This window comes from Dasypus novemcinctus, chromosome 24 (genome assembly GCF_030445035.2).
Source record: "Dasypus novemcinctus isolate mDasNov1 chromosome 24, mDasNov1.1.hap2, whole genome shotgun sequence".
Classification (NCBI taxonomy): domain Eukaryota; kingdom Metazoa; phylum Chordata; class Mammalia; order Cingulata; family Dasypodidae; genus Dasypus; species Dasypus novemcinctus.
Genome location: NC_080696.1, coordinates 3,469,020 through 3,487,803, shown reverse-complemented (window position 1 = coordinate 3,487,803; position 18,784 = coordinate 3,469,020). Strand labels below are relative to the sequence as shown.

The following is an 18,784-nucleotide window of genomic DNA, read 5'->3' as shown; positions in this document are numbered from 1 at the left end:
GTGCACAAGCAACCTTGTTTGTGTACAATCTGTGTGCATGTGCACTTTGTGTGCATGTGTGCAGTCTGTGCTTAATTGAGCATGCACTCTGCTTAACTGCATGTGTGCACTGTGTGTGCAAGCATTCTGTGCGTGTGTACACTGTTTTAACTCTGCATGCGTGCACTCTTAACTGGGTGTGCGTGCTCTCTGTGCTTGTGCATGTGTGCACTGCTTACTGTGTGTGGTGCACTGTGTTTAAGCCCTCTAGGGTCCCATGCACGTGCCAGTGTGAGCACCACCAGGGCAGCAGCAGCGCCAGGTGCTTGTGAGAGATGCAGAATCTTGGGCCCAGCCCCAGACCCACTGGGCCAGAACCAGCAGGTGTGTGAGCACCTGGAGTTTGAATGGGTGAGAACCAGCAGGTGTGTGAGCACCTGGAGTTTGAATGGGCCAGAAACTGCAGGTGTGTGTGCACCTGGAGTTGAATGGGTGAGAATCCGCAGGTGTGTGTGCACTTGGAGTTGGAAGTGCCCTACTTCAGGCCTACAAAGGGTGCTGGCCTGGGAAGGGGAGTTCCACGAAGCACAGGTACAGCACGTGGGCCAGTGTGCAACGGGCAGTGCAGCACCCCAAAACCACGCGAGGACTCCTAGGAGGGCCGCACAGGGAGAGCTGAATCTAGGGCTGGTGTTTTCAGAGCCCACCTCTTAGGTGGGTGCAAACTGTAGAGTGCCAGGTCAGCTGGCAAGGTGCAGGGCCTAAGCCCGAACGCGGCCCAAAAGCACAGGTTCTGGCTGGGGTTAGGATCCCAACAGGGGGAAGCAGGGCAGACCCCACTTTCCTCCGAGGGCAGGGTGCTTGTTTGGGTGCAGCCCCAGAAAGGGGAGGGCCATGAGGCCATGCCCGGCTGCTCCGTGTGGCTGGACTCAGCTCCACGTAAGACATCACATGGCCTTTCTAAACTCAACTTCTATTTTTTTCTTGTTTTTTTTACTAAAAATTCCTTTTGTGCAACTTGGACTCACAGGTGTTTAAGTAACTTGGGGGCCCAAGAAAGGCCCAGGTGGACAGTACTGCCTCCAAATACCTAGGCTTTGAATGTTTCACATCTTCTCAGTGGTCTATTTTTGAGGAATTCTGACTGGTAGAGAACAGAGTTTGGTTTTAAATAATCAGGAAAATGGTAAAAAAAACAACAGCAACAACCGGTAGAGCAAAAATTGCTCTAGAAATTTTTAAGTTAAAGATCAGCTTTGCGGTCACTATGAATGAGGCTTTGGGACGGTGTATATGTCACTTGTTTTAATAGTTTTGTGAATGACGGGATTTTGAGACGCTGAGTTCTATCCTTTTTTAACACAAAACGGATCTGCTTTCACTGTAGGACCTGAGTGCCTGCTGAGGCGCTGACCCCGTGAGCCCGTCACTGTCACCCTGTGGGGTTCCCCCCTCCAGGTGGAAGCTGCAGAATGGCTCTGCCAAGGGGGGGGGGTGCGGCCGCTCCAGCCCGGAGCCCACAGCAGGGGCAGGGGACCTGCAGGCTGAACAGGAGCTGATCCGTGAAAACGGAGGGACTGCCAGGGGCTCCCGGGACCCGGGAGGGGTTTATAGCTCGAGTTAAGAGGGCACAGAGTAGGGACTGTAGAACTTGTTAAATTTCACTTTAATTGAGAAAACCCTCTATTTCTACATCTAGGAAAGAAAGAAGCCTCCCGCGTGCAAGGGCTGTGCGCCTCCTGCTGTGACAGCCCCTCCGCAGCTACCCAGCGCCAAGCACACCGAGGCCCTGGTGGGAAACGAGGGGCAGCAGAGACGCCGGCGCGTGGCCGGAAGTGGAGGGAGGGCAGCCGCGGGGACAGCGCGCCCCGCTTGGCTCCACTTCGCCCCACGATGAGGCTGCGGCAAAGGACGAGCTGGCGAGGGCTCTGCCCCATCCCGGCGGGGCTCGCGGGGCGCCTTTTTAATTTGAGGCTCATGGTGAACATTTATAAATTTCTTAACACCAAAACAAGTTCATGCGAAGTTACAAATATAGAAAATAGAGAGTACATGCGTATTTCAAAGACTAGGTATTGGTGCACGTTGGATTTTTATACAAAACTATTCAGCGCACACGGTAAGGCCAAGGACCACGCGAAAGGGTTTCCCGTATCATTTAGTATCTTACAAAAAAACAGTGAAAGCATTAGATGCCCCAGTTGTTAACTGCTTCAAACAAAACTTCATATGCAACATATACATATATAGTACATAGAATATCCACACAGTGCAAGCCAATTACGCTGCAGAATAATAATGTATCTACGCTAGACAATAGTGAACGATTCAGGGAATCATCTTACCTTACTTAAATAACATCGACAATTTCTTTTTCCACTTTGAATGGATCACATACACGTCATCTCCAATCTGATACTTTTTAAAGACTGTCTCCCTATTCTTTGATTCAAAAGCCAATTATAGAAACTTGACCTAATTCTGAGTTTTGGCAGGTGTGACACAGCAATAAAGAACTGCAAGCATTTTTTTCTGTACACTAACCGTTTCCTCGTGACAAACCCTCTCTGAGCATCATGCTGGTAACAGCGCTGCTTCCTCTGTGATAAAATCTCCTGGCTTCACCCAAACGTGTGAAAATTATTCAGGTAAATGAACAAAGGAGATTTGCCTCCAGTGTCCAGAATCTAGTTTAACTTCCTGCCGCCTTAATTACCTATGGTTTATGTTACTATAGAAAGGAACGCCCCATGCAGGTGCTTCAGACATCCCCACAGGAGGCCGCCCCCCAGAACCCCTGTGCGTTCGTGAGGGTCACTCCCTGAAAACGCCCTGGCCAGAGGCCCAGCATCCCACGCGCGCTCTCCCCGGGTGCAAGTGCGGCAGCGTGGCCCGTGCCGCAGCACGCGGGGCCCTCACGGCCCTTGGAGACACAGGCCCCCGCCCCGGCTGAGCCCACAGCCCCAGAGCTAAGGATTTCTAGCTGTTTTTTCTGAATTGAGTATTAGGTGGCCTCCTCCCAAATCTGGTGGAAATGCTGTTTGACCAGGAAAACGCAGTAGGGTTTCTTAGAAGGGATAAAAACGATTCCTCCCGACTGCTATGAAATTGCTGCCAGGCTGGGCCCTCCCTCCCCAGGGTGCCCGCTGGAGATCTGGGGGCATTTAAAACGGTTTCGAGATGCGTTTTAGCTTCCACCAGCCTCGCCAGCCAGCGCTGGCTGTTTTCTCCCCGGCTTGGCCTTAGCCTGGGCTCGGCCGAGGGGGCTTGAGCGGACAGCCGTGCGTCCACCTGCGTGTCCTGGCAGTCTAGGGGGTCAGCCTATGGGCGGCACAGGGAGAAGCGGGACGAGACACCACCACCAAAGGGCCGGGGGCCGCCGAGGGGGGCAGGCGCGGGGCCCCCCTCACCCGACCACCAGGAAGAGGAGGAGGGCGAGCAGGAGGCCCAGCGGGGAGGCGCAGAAGAGCTGGGCGCCGGCGCCGCGCTGGTAGGCGGCCTGGGCCTCCCGCTGGTACTGGGTGATGCACATCTGCTCGACCACGCGCTCCATCATGCGCACGTCGGTCTCGGTGAAGTTCTCGCCCTTGGTGGTGGTGGTGACGGTGTGCTCCTTGATGGTGATGTTGACGCAGTCGTGCACGAAGTTCTTCTCGCTGCTGTACTGCTCCACGGGCCGGTAGTACACCTGGTTGGGGTAGCGGTACATGTTCTCGCGGTAGTAGCGGTCCTCGTAGTCGTTGCCGAAGTGGATGAGGGGCCTGCTCATGGCGCTCCCGACCAGGTAGCCGCCGAGGCCGCCCACCACCGCCCCGGCCGCCGCCGCGCCCGCCACGTGCTTCATGTTGGTCTTCGGTTTACTCGGCTTGTTCCACTGACCGTGGGCGCCGCCTTGGCCCCAGCCGCCGCCGTGGGGCTGGCCCCAGCCGCCGCCGTGAGGCTGGCCCCAGCCGCCGCCGTGGGGCTGACCCCAGCCGCCCCCGTGGGGCTGACCCCAGCCGCCGCCCTGGGGCGGGTAGCGGTTGCCCCCAGGGCTGCCCTGGCCCGGGTACCGGCTCCCCCCCGTGTTCCACCCTCCTCCGGGCTTCGGCCGCTTCTTGCAGAGGCCCAGCTCACTCCATGTGGCCACAAAGAGAAGCAAGAGCCAGCAGCCTACGCGGCTTCTCACCATGGCGACGGACCTGCAGAAAGAGCAGAGGTCAGTGTCGTGCATTTAGGCTGAAAGCGCCGGTGGCCGTTTCTGCTGCACGCACGCACGAACAAACAGCGATGGTGTGCGTTCCTCAGCTACACATGTGCAGCAGTTTGATATTACTGATGAATTATTCCGAAAAGAAATATTGGGTTATGTTTATAATCTAATCTGTACCTGGGCATGATTGAGTTATGATTAGGGCATAGCAAAGAACAGAGCTGAGGGTTTCTAATGTTGGAGTTTTGATGTTGGAGTTTGATGCTGAAAACTTAAGCTGGAGCCCCGGGAAGTAAGTGCACAGAGGAAAGAGAAGTCAGTCCCAGGAAAAGAGGAACACTGAACCCAGAGAGAAGCAAGCCCCAGGAACGGAGGAACCCGGGAAGCCTGAACCCTCACAGACATCGGCAGCCATCTTGCTCCAAACAGACTTTGTTGAGGGAAGTAACTTATGTTTTATGGCCTGGTATTTGTAAGCTCCTACCCCAAATAAATACCCTTTATAAAAACCAACCAATTTCTGGTATTTTGCATCAGACCTTTGGCTGACTAATACAAAACGCTCTTTGCCCTCTGCACAGCTGGTCACGGAATGTGAAGGGTTAACACAGCTCTTTCTCCTGTAAGGACAAAGTTGACCTCAAGTCCATTTCCAGCTCTGCTTCCTGGAAACTTGTCAGAGGCAGAACTCAGCACAGGGTAAAAATAACCTGGGGCTGGCAGGCTGCCCTGGGGCCGAGGGCGGCCAGGGGAACGCACCTGGCGCTGTGCCACCGCCCCGGCCTCCAGAGCGATTCCTATGACGGGCCTGGCCTCGGCGGCCTGGAGGCTGCTCCTGTCGGGCCTTTAGACGGGATCTCGGCTCCTGGGGGGCACAGGGCCTCTGTGCCCGGGGACCCCTTTACCCGCCCACGTGGATCTCGTTCCCTTGCACCGGAGCAGTCACTTGTGGGGGCTGGGGGTGGAGACACGGTGCTGGCTGTGCTCCGACGAGGACCCCCCAGCGGAGAGGAACTTCTGGGTAAACTGGGGCCCCGGTGGCCCACGGACGCCCTGGGAGTCTAACGTCTGGTTAGAGGCCCCGGGTGGGCACTGCAGCAACTCGGGACCTTGGTAAGGAGAGCAGTCAAGTAACTACATAACAGCTAACCCATCAGTCGATTACTACCACCGGTCAATGTCCCTCGTCCGCAGGGGCGTGCGCAGGGGCCGGGGGCGTCCTCAAAGCACCTCTCAGGACGACGCGCGGGGAACAGGTGACTCCGGGAGTGCGCAAGCGCACTGGGGACCCCCCCCTCCTCGCTCTGTGCACCCTCGCACGCACGTGCCTGGCCGGCGTGGGGTAGGAGCGGCAGCCGCTCAGTGCTCTGAGTTTTAGTCCAGCAGCCACTGCTTAGGAGCCACTTATTTTCTCCTATTTTTTTTTAAGGAGGTACCAGGTGTCACATTTGGGGCCTCGTACATGGGAAGCAGGTGCTCAGCCACCGAGCAACATCTGCTCCCCAATGACAGTGGGTTTTTGTTTTGTTTTGTTTTTTAGAAGGTACCAGGGGTTGAACCCGGGACCTCATACGTGGGAAGCAGGCGCTCAGCCACGGAGCCACTCCTGCTGCCTCTTGTAATCTTTAGTACAAAAGAAACGCTCTTTATCTGAAAGGGCTAGTGCAGTTTAGGGAAAAAACCACTCCTGGATGTAATTTATGACCCTTTACGGAATCTACTTTCATCAAAGTAAAAATCTCCTTTCAGGGAAAGGATCTTATCAGCAGAGCTCAAACAGCCGCCACGTGCCAGAAAACATAAACCGCCGTCACCTGTAACGCGATGTTAGTTTTGTCCCCCTCAGGGAATATCTTTGAATAAAAGTGCATCAAAATATGAGAGAGCGAGTTCTCACATCCTGCAGAGCTAGGCCTAACTTGGAGAACATGCACGTGAAGAAGCATTGTCAAACCAAGACCTGAGTCCCTGCTCTGTTTCTGCGTCTATCGCCACTGAAACCGGAAGTGCTGTCCTGGTGGTAATAAATGAATGAAGATATTTTTATAGTTAGAGTTAAGTCCAGCCAGATCGGGCCAGTTACGGTTTCCGGAAGCTCTTCTGGGTCCCGGCACCTGCTGGCGGCCGCCCGCTGCACCCCATCTCCTGCGCCCCATCTCCTGCAGGTGCCTCCATGCTGCCCACAGGGTCTCACGACCTCGGTCGGAGGGGCTCTCAGTCACCCCCACAGCCAAGCCCGGCCAACACCCGGACCTCTCCTGGAATTTGCTTTCTCCACACAGTGACTCTACCTTGAAAATAAATCCCAAATCCCGCGGAGTCTCACTGTTTCCAACACCGTACCCGCCACCCCTGGCCTGAGTCCCAAGTGGTGCCCAGCCTCTCCCTGGGCCCGAGGGAGGCTTTTAAGGTGTGGGTTACGGTGCCACCTCCCCAGCACCCCCAGGCACGCTCCTTACGCACACAGACAATGATCTAAAAAGCAGGAAAGGCCCTCTGTGGTCTTGTTTGGGACAACTTAGTATTATAAAGACGTCAGGTGGCAGCGGACTTGGCCCAGTGGTTAGGGCGTCCACCTACCACATGGGAGGTCCACGGTTCAAACCCCGGGCCTCCTTGACCCGTGTGGAGCTGGCCCATGCGTAGTGCTGATGCGCACAAGGAGTGCCCTGCCACGCAGGGGTGTCCCCCACGTAGGGGAGTCCCACGCACATGGAGGGTGCCCCGTAAGGAGAGCTGCTCAGCGTGAAAGAAAGTGCAGCCTGCCCAGGAATGTTGTGGCACACACGGAGAACTGACACAACAAGATGACGCAACAAAAAGAAACACAGATTCCCGATGCTGCTGACAAGAATGCAGGCAGACACAGAAGAACATACAGTGAATGGACACAGAGAGCAGACAACTGGGGGGTGGGGGAGGGGAGAGAAATAAATTTAAAAAAATAAACCTTTAAAAAAAATTCCAGGGCTTTTTTTTGAAGAGCTCAATAAGTTAATATTTATTCTAAAATATACTTGGGAAAATAAATGTCTGTGAATAGCAATGTCACCCTTAAAAGGAAGAATAAAGAGGAAGGAATCTGCCGTATCAGACATTAAATCATAGCACAAAGTCATAGTAATATAAACCGTATGGTAAACACTCAAGAACAGACCAACAGCCAAAGAAACCAAAGAGCTGAATTCAGAAATAAACCCACGTGTACAGTGTGAATTTTCTATGGGGACTCGAGACACACAAACATCACAAATCGTGGAGAAGGAAGGTCTGTTTTGTGGGCAGGGCTGGGAAGTGGGAGAAAATAGAAGTGGTTCCCTAACGCCACACGCGAAAGGTCAAGCTTGACATTAGAAGAAGTTATAGGCCTTTGTGACCTGGGGGAAGCATAAAGGACAGACTTTTTAAACAAGAAGCACAAACCATAAAGTAAACAAGGATGGCGTTGAATACGTAATAATTAAACGTTCTCATTCAACGAGGAGCACTACGGTCAGTGTTCACAGAGCCATCACAGAATGGTAAAACATCCTTCCAGCATTAAAACCAACAGGAGATTCTTTCTAGAACCTGCAAGGAATTCTAAAGGTCACAACTGACAATAATTCCAACAGAAAAATGGCCAAAAGATATAAACTGATAGCGTACAGATGAGGGAAACCCAAAAGGAGATGAGAAGATGTTAAAAAAATCATTAAGAATGAGATAAAATGAAATAAAAATGATATATTGCTTGTACTTATCAGGCCGGCAAAAAACAAAGTTGGGGAATTCCAGGAGGCAGGGGTGTGGGGCCTGGGAAGCCCCCAGCTTTCAGAGCAGAGCAGGAGGCCCCGCCCAGGCGGAGCAGGGCCGACCCACCTCTGTTCCGAGGTACCTCCCAAAGAAACCCAACACAGACCCTCAACGGCAGGTAAGAAGCAGGCACACCCGAGTGCTGGGCAGTGGGGGGGGTGGAGCACTAGCTGTATACACAGCAAAAGGATGGCTCTTAAGGCACAGCCAAGGGGGTGGGGTAGGTAAAAAAAAGCAACAATGCAATTTTGGCTGATACTATTTATATAAATTAAAGATATATAAACACACAAAACAGAATTGCAAACCATGCAAGTATGCATATAAAAAGATAGACTTTAAACGCATCAGAGTAGTTGTCTAATGGGTATATTGCATAACCAAGTGATATCATGTGACAAGAATTGAGGCAGCTGAGTAACTGAGCATTCTACATCAGAAGCTGGAAAAAAAACAAACACCACCACACACACACCAACAGAAAAATAGTTACCACTATTAGGCAAAAAATGGAAATCTCAGTCAATTCCAAAAAAGTAAGATTGTAAAGACCACAAATTCTGGCTACAGTTTTACAAAGCTAGAAACTAATGCTAAATGTTTGATTTATATATCTAAGAACTCTATCTGTGTCAAATTGAACCGCCAGGGTAAAAGAGTAAAAGGAAACCATAACCGAATAGTTCTGGGAAAACAACTTGTTTGGGATGCAAAGCTTTATCAGAGGACAATTCATAGTTTTAAATGACTTCATCATTGCTTGGAAATAATGCAAATAAATCAAATGATTGTTCAACTCAGAAAAAGAAGAAAAGAGAAAGAGAAAATTTCACAATAAACAGTCATAGTTACAAAGAAAATAATAGAGATGAAAGTAGAACTAAAAAGCAGAAAAGGTATAACTTCTAAATAAAATGAAGAGCTAATTATTTGAAAATGTAACATATCCAAGTCAGTAAAAACACAACTGCTCTATATAGGGAATGAGAAAGGGGAAATAATCTTGGAAAGAAATTTTTAAAAGGATAAAAATATATACTATTTTGTTTTATGAACGAAAAACCTGAGTAAAAGGAATTGCCTATTAAAATATAAATTATAAAAATTGACTTAAGAATTCATACAACAAAAATCTGTGGAATAATTAATATGTGCCAATTTTTAAGATAGAAAATTTGATAAAAAATCGTGGGAGAAATGGAGGAAAAAGTAAAAAAATGACATATTATAGTGTAATATTTACAGTACAATAAGTAATTGATCAATTTAACAATTTTTATTGTCTTCCAAGATTCTAGGCACCGTGCTAGAGCCTGAAGATCTGAAAGTGAGTTAGACATCCCGCTCGGTGGGTGAAAGTGAGTTAGACATCCCGCTCGGTGGGAGAAAGTGAGTTAGACATCCCGCTTGGCGGGTGCAAGTGAGTTAGACATCCCGCTCGGTGGGTGAAAGTGAGTTAGACATCCCGCTCGGTGGGAGAAAGTGAGTTAGACATTCCGCTTGGCGGGTGCAAGTGAGTTAGACATCCCGCTCGGTGGGTGAAAGTGAGTTAGACATCCCGCTCGGTGGGAGAAAGTGAGTTAGACATCCCGCTTGGTGAGTTTGAGGACAAAGCGGGCGCTCATTCATCTGGAGCCTTATGAGATAGACGCAAGTCGACTGCGATGGAGAATTGGGATGGGCCAGGTCGTGTGGGCCCCACTGGCAGTAAAGAGAAGTTTGGGTTTTATTTTGAACTCAGTAGGAAACTATCAAAGAGTAACATAATAGGATTGTTTTTTAAAAAGACCATCCTAACTATTGTAAAGACGAAAACTTAGCAAGGCACAGAAGGAAATGGGCAGGGAAGTGGATGTAGCTCAAGCGACTGCACTTCTGCCTATCACATGGGAGGTCCTGGGTTCGGTTCTCAGTGCCTCCTGGAGAAGATGAGCAAGACAGCAAGCTGGTGCGGCAAGCTGATGTGGCAAGCTGATGCAACAAGATGACCCAACGAGGAGACACAAAGAAGACAGACAATGAGAAAAGCAACAAAGCAAGGAGCTGAGGTGGCTCAGGTGACTGAGCGCCTCTCCCCCACGCAGGAGGTCCTGGGTTCGGTTTCAGGTGCCTTCTAAAGAGAAGCCGAGCAGGCACAGAGAGCACACAGCAAATGGACACAGAGAGCAGACAGCGACCCCAAACAACGAAGGGGGATAAATAAATAAAATAAATCTTAAAAATAAATAAAGGAAATGGGGAGTCCAGGTAGGAAACTAACGCAGGAAGACGGCAGCGTGACCTGGGCCAGTGCCGCGGCACAGCTGATGAGGTGTGAGTAAATGGGACCCCTTGTGCCCATGGACCGAAAGGAGGGGCGCGCCTCGCCCGGGTCTGTAGCTCTGTTACCAGGTGCCATCCACTGCAATGAGGGCCGTGCTGCGGAAAGAAAGCCCCGGGCTCTAGTCTGGATGGACTGGGTGTGCCAAGGCTGAGTCATCAAGTGGGAGCATCGATTCCGGCAATCTTGACAAGGACCTGGATTCAGGAGACAGAGCATTTGGGCCTCTTCACCGACAGCTGGTGTCGAGCCCAGGGGAGGAGGTGAGGCCTGAAAACAGGCTCAGCCGAGCCACCTGCTGCCCGCCCCCAGCCGCCCGGCGCCGGGAACAGGCGCGGCACCACCCGGCTAGCACCACCTTTAGTAAAGGAAGAGCAAGTGACCTGCGGACCGGCCAGGACTAGTCTAGAAACACAGGGATGGCTCAACATCAGGAAAGGGTCTCTATGAATAGGTTGAGGAGGAAAGAAACCACAAGGTTCTCTGGAGATGATGCAAGTTTTCAATGAAAATCAACACCCACTCTTGATTTTTTAAAGTTTAAGCTGTTGAAAAAAAAGGTTATTTACAACTGGGACTTATGTGATCAAGAAGTGCTGTCAAAAAATGAAAGCCTACGCTCTGTCTTAACTGAACGAGGAAAGGTGGTCTGCTAAGGCAGGGAACATGACGAGAGCGTAAGCTATTTGCTATTATTATTTTTGGATTGTTCTGGAAGTTCAAGCCCTGTAATAATTTCTATCTGGAAAATCCAGGAAAACCACTCCACAATGTCTAGCTCATTAGGGCTGGCAGTTTTTGAAATCAATATATATATATAAATCAGTGGCTCTCCAGATGAGCTACAATTAGTTGGAAAATTGAGTGGGGAGAACATTCCATTCATAATGACAATAAAAAATTCAGAATACCCAGGATTTAACCTAAAAATAAAGACAAAACTATTAAACTTTACCGAGAGACATAAAGATTTGAAGAAGAACGAGATATACTGCATTTTGGGATGGGAAAACAATATCGACAGGTGCCACTTTGCCCCCAAATATCCACAAAGTCAACACAGCTTCAGTCAGAATTCAAACTGAGGTAGTAAAAAAACCTAAAATACTAAGTATTAAGAAGATTAAAGCAATTTTTTAAATGAAGAGGACAAGGCAGGAGTGCCGGCCCTGCTTGAGAGGAGAGTGCCTTATCAAGCCTTCTCATTTTGATCATGGGGCCTTGTGGGCAAACAGAACGACAGAGCAACCGCGCTCAAGAGGCGCGACAAAAAAAGAGCCACAGGCTCTCCCCGGAGCCCTGACTCCCATTTACAGACTGCAGTCACGGCCAGGGCCTGCCAGGGCAGTCCCAGGTGGGCGCGCGGGAGCCAAACTCGGGGGGCAACACATTCCAGTCCAGGAAGGCGCGCGCCCGGCCCCCGGCCCACGTGTGACGCGCAGCGGGGGCACAACCTCCCATTTCTCTGGTTAAACTGGAAACAGGGAAGGCCCAAGCAGCCCTCCTCCTGTCCCCAACACACTGCCGGTGCCGCGGGGGTGGCTGCTTGTTCTTTCCCGGGTGGAGGACACCTCAACGCCCCCTTTCTGATCTCCGCCAGGTCCTGCCCCTTGGAGGCTGGGGAAAGCCGGGCACGACGCCGCAGCACTCTGGACTGGTGCACCCGGGGCCCCGCCCTGCAGGAGGGCAGGGACTGGCCCCATCTCTTGCAACAAGCCCGCTGGGGCCCCTCCCAGGCCAGCCCGGGTGTCTGGCCACGGGCTTTGGGGATTTCTAAAGGGTTCCCTGGGGACTGCCCTGGCAGCCACGCTGGGGAGCCTCCCCGGGAGCTCAGCGCTCACGTTTCACGATGTTTTTCAGAGGCACGTGGCCCTGGAACGCACCATGCGGTAACAGCAGTAGGTAGACGGTGATAGGAAAAAAAGGACACGGGGCCTGTTAAAGACACCGAGGGGGCATCCTCCCGCCGCAAGCTCCCGCCACACGCTGCTCTCTCCAGCGTTATGTCACAACGCGCGAGGTCGACGGTGTAGCCTGTGGACTGTGTTGCCTGTTTAACAGGCAGCAGCTCACAGCCGGGAAGGGAGAAATAAGACCCGAAAGGCGAGACTGGGCCAGGTCAGCTGCGCCCGCGGCTATGGAAACCTTGCGCCTGGCTCCTGCCGCGTGGCCGCGGCGCTGGGTGCTCACGGGCGCAGGTGCCGGCTGTGGGATGACCACTGTTTACTACACGGTTTCTAAATGGGTTGCATCCTTACGTAATTCAGCGCGATTCTAGAAAAAGGTGTGGTCTATTTCCCGCAAAACCCAGCTGCCTTTCCGGCGTGAGCGCTGCACGGCCCGGGGCCCTGGCCTTCCCAGGCAGCCAGCGAGGCTGGACCTGTAAGCACAGGCTCTGCGGGACCTGTCGCTGCTGCTCGGTGGCATCCGTGCCTCCAGGAGGGCGGGCTGCTTCCGCCCGGCTGCGACTGTTGTTTTGAAATATGGTCAGCAGGCTTAGAAACAAAAACACGAAAACACACAAGGAGCCCAACAACTCAGACTTGATGAATAAATCCAAGCACTTCGAAAGCTAAGGAAGTGATTTTCTACAAAAAAACATAAAATAAAAAAGGTAAAATAATGAGCCTCTTTAATCCACAACAGAAGGACAAAACAAAAAGCAGCCAGTCTGGAAGGATACAATGGCAAACACATTTTCAGCATCTAAAGAGGTGATAATTCCCACATAAATTGTTCTAGACCAAAGAAATCAATGACAAGTAATCCGATTTATTCTAAGACAAACGTACCGGTGACCCCCTAAAAGAACTTTTCCCTCTCCTCCTCTCACGGCACCCTGTGCACCCATTCCATTTTAAGAATTGAGGCCTGTGAAATATTTTAAAAACTACGTTATCAGCGTAAAAACAATACATCAAAAAATTTAAAAATCATCTCTAAAGTCTATTAAACCATTTCTTTTTCTTGTGCTTTTCCTTTCAGGCTTTTCACCTCTGCACGGTGGCGGCTGAGTAACCTGTACTCGTCCTCACTGAGCGTGAGTAGAGGCTGAGCAGCCGCCCTCGCCAGCTTCTCCCACATACCACAGGCCCCGGTTTCCGAGGATTACATAACGCTCCTTTCAGGCAGGGGGCCACGTTTTCCTAGCTCCTGTCCTACTTGTCACCATTCAGGCTGTCCCCAGGTCTAAGTTTAGATCAGCGCAGGCTGGACGTGTGCTTTGCTGTTGTTTGTTTCTCCCACTGCAGGTACACTCCCAGGAGGGGAGCTCCAGGCCCTGGCCTCCTGGTGCGTGACCCAATTGCTTCAGGGAAGGTGGGGCCCCACTCCCGAGGTGGGGCTGAAGGGGGGGGGGCTCTCAGGCCGGGGTCAGCTGACAGGGGCGGCTCACGATAAACCCGGTCACAATCCCCCAGCTGGTGTCATCGCCTCCATTTTAAGAATGGACAAGAGGAGGCTCAGGAGAGTGAGTCGCCAAGCAGAGGCGGGAGTTTGCCGCAGGGCCATCTTTGTGACCCCCAGACCCCCCTCCCTGGACCCCCCAAGGGGCAAGTTTCAGGACCACCTGCCCGCAAGGGCTGCGGTGGGGATCACTGCGGTTTCTGTTAATTCAACCGATGTAAAAGAACCCAAACTGGCGTTTTTCCTCCGTAGAGAATTCATCTCACCGTTTACCTGTTCTAATCTTGGTATTTTTCCTCTCACAGCCATGAAAAGCAAGAGTCATAAACACAAGGCAGACAGCACCCCGCCTCTGCTCTCTCCTTTCCAGCCCCTTCCCCTGAGAGCCTCGCGGGCTCTGCCCAGGAGAAGCGCCCCCCCACGCTGTCCTGTCCCCAGCTTCCCCCCCCGCGGCCGGCGCCTCCAGGGCCCACGCCTGACCGGGGCTGAATTTTTCGCATAATATTACCATGATGTGCAGGAAACGCTCCTCCGTCTCATCTCCGGGGGCGTCGCTGCCGCGTCCCTCCCCGTCCCCGCGGCCCCTCCGCCGCCAGGATCTCCCGCAGGGGCAGGAGGGAAAGGGACCTGCCTCGGGCCACCCAGGCCGCGGCGCCCCGACCCCGGGGAGCCCCCCGCGCCGGCGCGGCCGCGGGCCAGGAGGGCGGGGCGGGGCTGGCGGCCCCGGGAGAGGCGAGCACCTGCGCCCGCCGCGGGCCCGGCCCGCACGCCCCGGGGGTCGCCGATCCGGGCGCGGAGCCCGCGGGCGCCCGGGCACCCTCCCCGGGCCGGGCCGCCTGGTGCCCCCGGGGCCGCCCCCGCAGGCGGGGGGCGCACGGCCCGAGACCACCCGCCCCGCCCGCGGCCCCGGCGGCCATCGCACCCCCCGGGGACCACCGACCTGACAGGGCCGGCCTCGCCTCGCCGTCGCCAGCAGCGGATCCCGCGCCGTCCCCGCCGAGCCGCGAGCGCGCAGGGGGGCGGGGACGCGCCGAGCCCCGCCCCGCCCCGCCCTCCCCCATTCCGCCCCTCCCCCCTCGCTCTCCCCCCCTCCCCCCCTCGCTTCCCCCCCCCCCCCGCCCCGGGGCTCGGCCCCCCTCGCGCCCGCCGCCCCGGGGCTCGGCCCCCCTCGCGCCCCCCGCCCCGGGGCTCGGCCCCCCCCCTCGCGCCCCCCGCCCCGGGGCTCGGCCCCCCCCCCCGCGCCCCCCGCCCCGGGGCTCGGCCCCCCCCCCGCGCCCCCCCGCCCCGGGGCTCGGCCCCCCGCTCGCGCCCCCCCGCCCCGGGGCTCGGCCCCCCGCTCGCGCCCCCCGCCCCGGGGCTCGGCCCCCCGCTCGCGCCCCCCGCCCCGGGGCTCGGCCCCCCGCTCGCGCCCCCCGCCCCGGGGCTCGGCCCCCCTCGCGCCCCCCGCCCCGGGGCTCGGCCCCCCCGCGCCCCCCCGCCCCGGTGCTCGGCCCCCGCTCGCGCCCCCCGCCCCGGGGCTCGGCCCCCCGCTCGCGCCCCCCCGCCCCGGGGCTCGGCCCCCCCCGCGCCCCCCGCCCCGGGGCTCGGCCCCCCGCTCGCGCCCCCCGCCCCGGGGCTCGGCCCCCCGCTCGCGCCCCCCGCCCCGGGGCTCGGCCCCCCGCTCGCGCCCCCCGCCCCGGGGCTCGGCCCCCCGCTCGCGCCCCCCCGCCCCGGGGCTCGGCCCCCCGCTCGCGCCCCCCGCCCCGGGGCTCGGCCCCCCTCGCGCCCCCCCGCCCCGGGGCTCAGCCCCCCGCTCGCGCCCCCCCGCCCCGGGGCTCGGCCCCCCTCGCGCCCCCCGCCCCGGGCCCTGCGTCTACCTGCGTCGCCCGCGGCCGGCGGCGGTTGGCGGGGACGGGGCGGGGGCCAGGCGGGCGCCACCGCCTCCCGCACCCACGCGGGCACCCGCCGCTTTACCTTAGGGCCGGGGAAGCTGAGTCACCGGAAGAGGGGCTGGATCCGCCTGAACCCGCATCAGCTCCGCGCGGGCTCGGGGACCGCAGAAACCACCCTTAAAGGGCCCTGGAGCCGGGCTCCTTCCGTCACGAGCCCCGGAGAAGAGGGGGGGCTGGGAGCCAGGAAGCAGCTCCTGGAATTCAGGCGGCCAGGAATTTCTACAGAAGAAACATGAAGCGTTCCTCCTCTGGAATGGACCGCATGTTAAGAATTTTTACATAACCCAGTAAAATCCGAGGCATGGAAAGAACATCTGTTCCTTTATTTACCCTCTGCCCCTTATGATGTGCAAAAGAGGTGATTTAGGGTATGATAAATTCACAAATGAGAAAACTGTGCTATGTTAACACGTGCGTGCTTCACCGTCCCTGGGGGGCCTTTGAGAAACAGGCTGGTTTGTTCTCGATCACTGCTGCTGGAAAACTAGCTGGGGGTTTGTCTCAGTCAAAGGCTTGCAGGGCAGGAGTTATTAGGGAGACCGTGTAAATTATGCCCAAAGCGGGCGCGTTGGGGAGAGAAAGGAGCAGTGATGGGACACTGAGGCCCCGTGCAAGAAGCAGCACTGTCCTGGGAACTGGGCGCGAGTGCCCCAGGTTAGGGCCGGAGGCTCCGGGAGGCTTTAGGAAGAGGGGAGGGGGGAGGTGCCCCCAAAACAGGGTCAAGAGCAGTCAGTGCAGGCACCGGGAGATGCCAGGGTCAGCGGTCCTAGTGGAGTTGGGAAACCTGGGGTGACGAGGGTGTTGGTGTGGGTGGGCCTCCCAGGCCTGCTGGGAGACGGGATCGATGGGGATGATTCCGTGAAGCAGGAAGGACAGACCTGGCCAGTTAGACGTGAGCCCCGGGCAGCAACGCGGGACAGGCCCGTCGGGCGAAACGGCGGGTCTCGGGACCCTCCGAGCTTCCCCTGGCCCTCAGGGCAGGCTGGGCGCAGGGTGGGCTGCGCCGGGAGGCACCCGCGCCGGAAGGGCCCTGTGAAGCGTGTTTGGGAAACGCCCAGCTTTCTCTCAAAAGCATGGTGGGTCTGTAGGCTCCCTGGGAAAGGGGGGCAGAGGGGAAAGCAGGGGTTTCTGAGCGGTTAGGGAAGCAAAGGGCGCCAACTAGTGCCCCACGGCCTGTCCTGGAATTGCCGGGTGACGGCCACCGGGAGACGTGGCCGCTTCAAACAGCAGCCACTTGGTCCTGCCCACTGAGGGCGCGGGGCAGGCCTGAGGGGCGAGCCTGTGTTCCCCGACAGCCGGCGCTGCTCTGGGAGGCTGGGGGGCCAGGGGACCTCTCGCAGCACGTGCCTGGCCCCGGGAAGGGGCCTCATTTGGCTCAGGGACCTTCTCTGCAGAAGCAGCGGGGCAGGGCGGCTTGAGGCTAGGCCTTCGAGACCCTCCCGGGCTCACCAGACGTCAGGCCATGCTGGCACTGAACCCCCCCGGCAGGGCCTCACACCCTCTGGGCCTGGAGAGTCCCCGACCTCACGAGCAGCCCCAGAAGTGGCAGCCCTGCATCGTGCTGTCCCAGGGCCACCCCCACCCGTACCCCTTTACGAGCAACGGAGGACGTTTCTGCGCCGGGCGAGGAGTGGCTGGAGGGGCTGCCCAAGGGCCTCAGCGTGGCCCCCCGCCGCCCTGTGCCGGTGCGCGCAGTACCCTCTTCACTGCCGGGAAGTCTTTGCTTCACATCGCCCGCGTCCCGGCTTAGCTATTTGCCAACCTCACGTAGCCCCTGCTTAGCAGAAGCTCAGGAAGGCACATGCTAAATATATGTGTCCACAGATGGAGGATTATTTCATTCAGCAGTTACTGAGCACCCGAGGGACTTAGGCTGGTACAGTTCCTGACCTCAGCATCAAACGGGCTGCAGGAAGTTGCATAGAAAGTGAACAGACCATGGCAAGCCACTTTGGATTTTTTAAAAAGATTTATTTATTTCTCCCTGTCCTGTCATTGTTTTTGCATTTTGCTGTGGCTGTTTATCCTGTGCATGTGCTTGTCCTCTTTTTAGGAGGCACCAGGAACGGAACCCGGGACCTCCCATGTGGGAGGGAGGCACCTAATTGCTTGAGTTATCTCTGCTCCCTGCTTTAGTGTGCTCTTGTTATGTTTTCCTCCTTGTGTCTCCTGTTGCATCACCTTGTTACGTCAGCTCGCCATGCCAGCCCATTGCATCAGCTTGCTGTCTTGCTTGTCTTCTTTAGAAGGCCCTGGGAACTGAACCCGGACCTCCCTTGTGGTAGGCGGGAGCTCAATCGCTTGAACCACATCTGCTTCCTGGCACTTGGATTTTAATGAAGTGTGAGGGGAGCCCCTGAAGATGTAAGCAGGGGAGTGGCACGCCTGATTTGCCACCTCCTTCTTGTTCTTTTTAGTTTTTATTGTTACAGTGTGTATATGACATAACATTTTCCTTTCTAACCACTTCATGGTGGTCATTCCTCCCACAGTGTTGTGCTCGCATCACCCCATCCACTACCACAACTTCGATTTGCCTTCTTAAAAGACGACCCTGGCGGGTGGAGCTCAGCGGTCCAGAACCGCTTCACGTGTACGAGGTCCAGGTTCATTCCCCGGTACCTCCTAGAAAACAAACAACAATAAGCTCCTACCCTGGCCGTTGTGGGGTGCGAGGGGCAAGAGAGACGGCTGACCGCCAGGAGGCCTTGCCTGGGGGGGAGAAGACGGTGGCCTGGTCAAGGGCGGTGGCGGAGGACGGACTCAAGCCAATCTAGAGGCGAAGGCCACCCTTCGGCCAGCGTCCGTGTGCAGGCGTGGGGCAAAGGGGCAGCGGGGGAGACGGGTGTCCTAGTGAGCAATGAGCACCTGGGGAAGGTGGAGCTTTCACGAAACGATTCAGGAAAGAAGGGAGGGGCCAGATTCTAGGAGGGAGGTCAGGGGTTTCTTTCCACGTTGCACGTGCTGAAGTTGACACGCCGGGGTGGCACCCAGCGGGGGGGCCCTGGCGATTGGAACCTGGAGGGAGGGGCAGGGTGGCGGAGGGGCGGAGAGGCACATTTGGACGTCGTGTGTGGGTGATTGTCAAAGCAGGGGCTGGGATGAGACCAGGGGGGAGAGTGTCAGCGAGGGGCCGGGCAGCCCTGGGGGACCCGGCAGTCT

General features: G+C 55.9%; 1 protein-coding gene across 4 annotated transcripts; it reads right to left on the bottom strand.

The window, feature by feature from the left end:
• Nucleotides 1–1,626: 1,626 nt before the first annotated feature.
• PRNP (prion protein (Kanno blood group)) lies at nucleotides 1,627–15,806 on the bottom strand. 4 transcript variants are annotated; one of them, XM_058287507.2, is made up of 2 exons: nucleotides 15,548–15,806; nucleotides 1,627–4,160 (listed from the first exon to the last, which is right to left on the bottom strand). In XM_058287507.2, exon 2 carries the CDS (start codon nucleotides 4,148–4,150, stop codon nucleotides 3,386–3,388), a length of 765 nt encoding a protein of 254 aa, XP_058143490.1. In that variant the 5' UTR covers nucleotides 4,151–4,160; nucleotides 15,548–15,806; the 3' UTR covers nucleotides 1,627–3,385. The 4 variants fall into 4 exon arrangements, with proteins under 4 accessions (XP_058143490.1, XP_058143488.1, XP_058143489.1 ...); XM_058287505.2 differs by having other exon boundaries at nucleotides 15,645–15,806; XM_058287506.1 differs by lacking the exon at nucleotides 15,548–15,806 and adding an exon at nucleotides 14,632–14,697.
• Nucleotides 15,807–18,784: the final 2,978 nt, after the last annotated feature.